The 6,044-nt window shown below is 50.4% G+C and overlaps 1 protein-coding gene across 1 annotated transcript; it reads right to left on the reverse strand.

Annotated features, from left to right (window-relative positions):
• Window positions 1–1,960: 1,960 nt before the first annotated feature.
• On the reverse strand, window positions 1,961–5,358 carry TMEM30B (transmembrane protein 30B). Its single transcript, XM_070749860.1, has one exon. The coding sequence runs from the start codon at window positions 5,140–5,142 to the stop codon at window positions 4,060–4,062; it is 1,083 nt and encodes a 360-aa protein (XP_070605961.1). The 5' UTR covers window positions 5,143–5,358; the 3' UTR covers window positions 1,961–4,059.
• Window positions 5,359–6,044: the final 686 nt, after the last annotated feature.

Genomic DNA, 6,044 nt, shown 5'->3' on the forward strand with positions numbered 1-6,044 from the left:
CTCGTCCATAAGAAGGAGTCTACGGAGATGGGCAGCATACAAATCTAATAAATTATTATTATTGTTGTTGTTGTTATTATTATAAGTTGCGGCTGCCTCCCTCACAGGGTCCAGGGGGTGGCGGGGGCACCCTGGAGGTGGCCAACCTGCTGCGAGACCCCGCTTGCTACCACCCTCCGGAGCCGCTTGGCTGCCCTTCGTGCCTGCATCTCCTCCACGGGCACAGCACCTGGAGCGGTGGCGGTGGCCAGTGTTTCTGCTGTGCTGTCCAGTGTCCCGTCTCCGCCTGTGCCCCTCCCGCGGCCCCCCATGGCTGGCCAAACCCCTGCCGACCTCCGCATGAACATGGTGCTAGGCAGCTTGCCGGCTGTGCAGGGAATGCCTTGTGGGAGAAACAGGAGCTGCCAGGAGCTTTGGAGAAATAAAACCAGGCCTTTGACCTTGCAGTCTTGGTCCCTGCAGCACTTGACTCGGAAATGTCCACCTTTGAGGTCAGTGGACTGGCTTTCTAGCTAGACCAACAGACCTCTCCCTCCCGTGCCTGCCTTGCCCCCTCCTGGGAAATGTTGCGCTGAGCCAGGGGATTCTCGGGGGCGGAGGGGAGGGTGAGAGAGGGATGTGGGAGGGAGGGTGTCAGCCCATCATACCCCTCCCCGTCTCCTATGCCCTGTCTCAACAGGAGAGAGTCTGCACTCAGGACGCTATTCCCGAGCAAAGTTCCTCCCAGGGGATCGCACTTTCAGTAGCGCAGCCTACTGTTAAAGTGTGGTGTGTGGGGAGGGAGGGAAAGAGAGAGAAAGGGAGGAAGAGAGAAAGAAAAAGAGCAAGAGGAAGGGAGGGAAGGGAGAAAGAGGAAGGAAGGAATAGAGAGAAAGAGAAAGAAAGGAAGAGAGAGAAAAAAGAAAGAGAGGGAGGAAAGGAGGGAGAGAGAAAGAAAGAATGGGAGGAGAGAGAAAGAGAGAAAAGGAGAAGGAAGGAAGGGAGAGAAAGAAAGCTAGAAGGAGGGAAGGAAGGAGCAAGAGAGATAGAGAAATAGAGAGGGGTGGAGAAAGAGAAAAAAGAGAGGCAGAGAAAGAAAAAGGAGGGAAGGAAGGAAGGAAGGAAGGAAGGAAGGAAGGAAGGAAGGAAGAGGGAGACCAAGAGAGAAACAGAGAGAAAGGGAGGGAGAAGAGAGAGAAAAAAGAGGAAGAGAGAAAGAGAAAGAAAGAAAGGGAGAGGAAGAGAGAGAAATAGAAAGGCAGGGAAGAAGAGAGAGAGAGAAGGAGACCATGAGGAAGAGAGAGAAAGAGAGAAAGAAGAGAAAGGAAGAAAGGAAGAGAAAGAGAAAGAAAGAGGGACGGAGAGAGAAAGATAAAGAAGTAGAGGAAAGAAGGAAGAGAGAGAAAGAAAGAAAGAGGGAGGGAGAAATAGATAGAAAGGGAGGAAGGAAAAGAGAGAGAAAAAGGTTTTTTTTTGCTCCGTATAGACCAAATTTTTAATCAAGACACCCTGACCCCCACCCCCGTCAATGGTGTCCCTCTACCAATGTTAAAATCTGGTCACTTTGCCCAAGTGACAAAAATAGGAGGTAAGGAAGAGCATTAGATTATAGCAGATGTACCTAGAAGAATATACTATATTTAAATCTGGATAAAGGGAAGCTGTAAGTTTAAGAATAGCACCGATGTGGGAATGAAGTCAAGGTTTTGAATTGCTGGTCTGTTAACCACATAATGGATTAGGGCGAAAAGTACTCAGGGAAAGACAAGAGGGAGGAAGTTGAAGTAGAAAGGAAGGGGATAGAGGGAGGAGGAGATAGGAAAGACGGAGAGAGGGAGAAAGAAGGTAGAGGGAAGAGAGGAAGATAGAGGGAGGGGAGAAGTATGAAATATAGAAAAAAAGATGGGAGATAAAAGTATAAAAGGTGCAAGATTAGGACATTTGTTTATGGCACTTTGAATAAATGAACAAGTATGTAATGTTTTTGATTTTATTTATTTATTTATTTATTTATTGATTGATTGATTGATTGATTGATTGGATTTGTATGCCGCCCCTCTCCGGAGACTCGGAGCGGCTAACAGCAACAATAAAGCAGTGTACAATAGTAATCTAATACTAAAAACAATTAAAAACCCATTAATATAAAAACCAAACATACATACATTATGGTATATCTACAGTGCAAAGTTTATGAAAAAATAGAATTTTTTTTAATTTTTTTTTTTTTAAGATATTGGATAACCATTTGAAATGTTTCAGGTTTCCTGCCTAAGCAAGGTGTTGGACCGAAAGACCTTCAAGGTCGCTTCCAGCTCTTGTTATTTCTATTCTATTCTATCTTGCTAGAGACCTAAATAATAATAAAGTGATAATCTTTATTACAGGTAGTACCTGACTTACAACAGTTCATTCAGTAAATGTTCAAAGTTATAATAGCATTGGAAAAAGTGACTTACAATTGTTTCTGCACACAACCGTTGCAGCACCTCCCCAGTCACGTGGTCAAAATTTCAGATGCTTGGCAGCTGACTCATATTTATGAGGGTTGCAGGGTCACGTGGTTCCCTTTCGCAAACTTCAGATGAGCCAAATTAATGGGGAAGTCGGAGTCACTTAACAAGCATGTTGCTAACTTAACCACTGTAGTGATCCACTTAAGAACCGTGGCAAGAAAGGTTGTAAAATGGGGCAAACCACTTAACAACTGTCTCAGCTTAGCGACAGGAATTTTGGGATGTAAGTCTAGGACAACTGTATACATTTCTCATTGGCTAGATTTGCACAATAGACTAACTGTAAATTAGCCCAGTGTTTTTCAACCAGTGTGCCACGAGACATGGTCAGGTGTGCTGCGAAGCTCAGAGAGAGAAAGAAAACAAGAGAAAGAGAAAGAAAGAGCAAGAGAGAGAAAGAAAACAAGAGAAAGAAAGCAAGAGAGAGAGAGAAAGAAAGAAAGCAAGATAAAGAGAACAAGAGAGAAAGAAAGCAAGAGAGAGCAAGAGAGAAAAAGAGAGGGAGGGAAGGAGGGAGAGAGAAAGAGCAAGAAAGAGGAAAGAAGGAAGAGAGAAAGAAAGGGATGGAGAGAGAAAAAGGGAGAGAAAGAGGGAGAAATAGAGCAAAAGGGAGGAAGAGAGAGAATTTTTTTGTCCAAACTTTTTTTAGCGCCCCCCCCCCCAACTCAATGTGCCCCATGGTTTTGTAAATGTAAAAAATGTGCCGCGGCTCAAAAAAGGTTGAAAATCACTGAATTAGCCAACTGAATTTATCCCAAACATTCAATACGATCTCAGGCAATCAGCAACACATAATATAGTTAACCATGAGTAAACATTGTACAAACAACAAATGCTGGGTTATCCCCCCCCTCCAGTGTTTACAAACAGGCCAAATCTAAGATCCAAGATAGATGATAGTTTCCGATATTCACATTTAAACAATAGTCTGGGAGAACTCCCTTCTTAGGGTTCCCCCAAACAATGTTGTGTTGTAGCTGCACCCTTCATATCAAACTTTTAATGATTAGAAATGATTAGAATGGCACCCCATTCCTCCCATGCCGTTTCCCCAAGAATCAACTTCACCAGCTTGAAAAATTATGGAGCTGAAAATTACGAACCCTTCCTTTCAAGGAAAGCTACACCATAGTCTTAATTCATTCTTCATGTGTTGAAAAGCATCAATCTCACTTCCCACTGACGTCTGGTTATTCACCGCTTTCCGAAGCCCCATTCAGCTTGATGGCTCTTCAGATGTTGGCTCTCAGCTATCTGGATAACCTCACCAGCATCTCCCAGCCCTACATCATGCCACCCAAGGCAGGGGTCTCCAGCCTTAACAATTTTGAGAGTTATGGACTTCAACTCTCAGAATTCCTCAGCCAACAATGGCAACTTTTAAGAGTCGTGGACTTCAACTCGCAGAGTTCTTCAGCAAGCAAAGCAAAGCTGGCTGAGGAACTCTGGGAGTTGAAGTCCACAAGTCTTAAAATTGCCAAAGTTGGAGACCCCTGACCTAAGGAATGATGGGATGTCGAACATCTCCAAAGAGTCCTCGGAAGGAGAAGTCAGGCCTAGCCTCCTAATCATCTTCATCTTCATTCTGGTGCCGGAACTTGAAATGGACCAGAGTCATGAGGATGCCGCCCAGGATACATGCGGCGCCCAGGACCAGGTAGGCAATGCCCAGGAAGGGATTCTTACCCCCCATCCAGGAGAGGGTGCTGAGGATGACTTTCTTGCTTCCATGGAAACCCAGCACAGGGTAATTGTAGCTGATGTTCAGGTAGTACGTGCCCTCGGGCAGTGCTGTCGAGGAGTTGTGGCGAATGCGGGCATAAAGTTTCCGGAAGGTGGGCAGGGCAGCCGTGCGCATCCAGACGACGAATTCCTCATTAACAAAGCCCGTGTTATTGATGTCATAGGGGTCCAGCTTGCAGACCGGCCGGGGCCAGAAGGGAGGTTTGGTCGTGTTGCTGAAGGCATCACACAAGCTGCCTTTGACCGGCTCTGGGTTTTGGAATTTGACGTTGGTATCGGTCCACCAGGAGATGCCCTGTTTATCCAAGATCACATTGGCCAGAGAGCCATTGGGCAACTGGCGGTAGAGCTCAAAGGTATCGTTGAAGAGGCTGTTGGCGATCGACCCGCAGGGCGCAATGGGCACCTTCCTGTGGTTACGTTGGTAAGGCTTGCATTCCTGACTGGGGTGGCGCAGGGCCCAGGCCACCCCGCTGAGCTGCTCATCGTCCCGGGAGATGCTGTACCGTCGGTTGTTTTGGTAGTAGTTGGAGAGCTGGTAGTAGAGGCAGATGGGCAGCGAGAAGTTGGCGGGCAGCTTGAAGTACAGCCCGCACTTGCACGACGGCACCCATCGTGGGTCACTGCTGTTGGTCAGCTGGGCACAGCTGGAGCAGTTATTGCCCGGGGCGCCCGTGTAGTCCAGCTCCACCTCATGGATGAACTCCGAGGAAAAGAAAAGGCCCAGCCCCACAGCCAGGAAGGCGAGGCCCAGCGCAAAGAACAGTGGCAGCACCGTGCCAGCCGTCAGCAAGGGTTGCCAGGCTGGCAGGCGCTGCTGGGTGAAGGCCGTGTTGTCCGGCCGATTCTGTGGCTGAGGCCCCTCCGAGAAGCCCCGGCTGACGTTGTAAGAGCCAGAAGCCATGCTGAGTGTCTTCCCTCGCCCGCCGATCCGGCTCCGTTGGTCCCCGAAGCTGCGGACGGCCCTCCGATCGCCCGAGCCCGGAAGCCGCCAAGCCAAGAAAGAAGAGCAGAGCCGAACAGGTATACAGGTATAGGTGGGCGGGGCCGCGGCTGGCTCTTGCGCGGCTCAGGTGACGAGGGCGCGGGCTCGGACTAGTGGGCGGGGATGCCGCCGCTTGGGCTCGGGACCCGCCCCCCCGCCTCACCTGCGCGCCCGCAAAGAAGGTGCGCAAGACTCCCCGCCCCTCCGGCCTCAACTGCGCGCCGGGAAAGAAAAAAAGCGCAGGTGAATCCGGAGGGACGGGGAGTCTTGCGCACCTTTTTTGCGGGCGCGGAGGTGAGGCGGGGGGGCGAGTCCCGAGCCCAAGCGGCGGCATCCCCGCCCACTAGTCCGAGCCCGCGCCCTCCTCACCTGAGCCGCGCGAGAGCCAGCCGCGGCCCCGCCCACCTATACCTGTATACCTGTTCGGCTCTGCTCTTCTTTCTTGGCTTGGCGGCTTCCGGGCTCGGGCGATCGGAGGGCCGTCCGCAGCTTCGGGGACCAACGGAGCCGGATCGACGGGCGAGGGAAGACACTCAGCATGGCTTCTGGCTCTTACAACGTCAGCCGGGGCTTCTCGGAGGGGCCTCAGCCACAGAATCGGCGGGACAACACGGCCTTCACCCAGCAGCGCCTGCCAGCCTGGCAACCCTTGCTGACGGCTGGCACGGTGCTGCCACTGTTCTTTGCGCTGGGCCTCGCCTTCCTGGCTGTGGGGCTGGGCCTTTTCTTTTCCTCGGAGTTCATCCAAGAGGTGGAGCTGGACTACACGGGCGCCCCGGACAATAACTGCTCCAGTGTTTTTTCCCATGGTCTTAGGCAAC

This window comes from Erythrolamprus reginae, chromosome 4, assembly GCF_031021105.1.
Source record: "Erythrolamprus reginae isolate rEryReg1 chromosome 4, rEryReg1.hap1, whole genome shotgun sequence".
Lineage (NCBI taxonomy): Eukaryota > Metazoa > Chordata > Lepidosauria > Squamata > Dipsadidae > Erythrolamprus > Erythrolamprus reginae.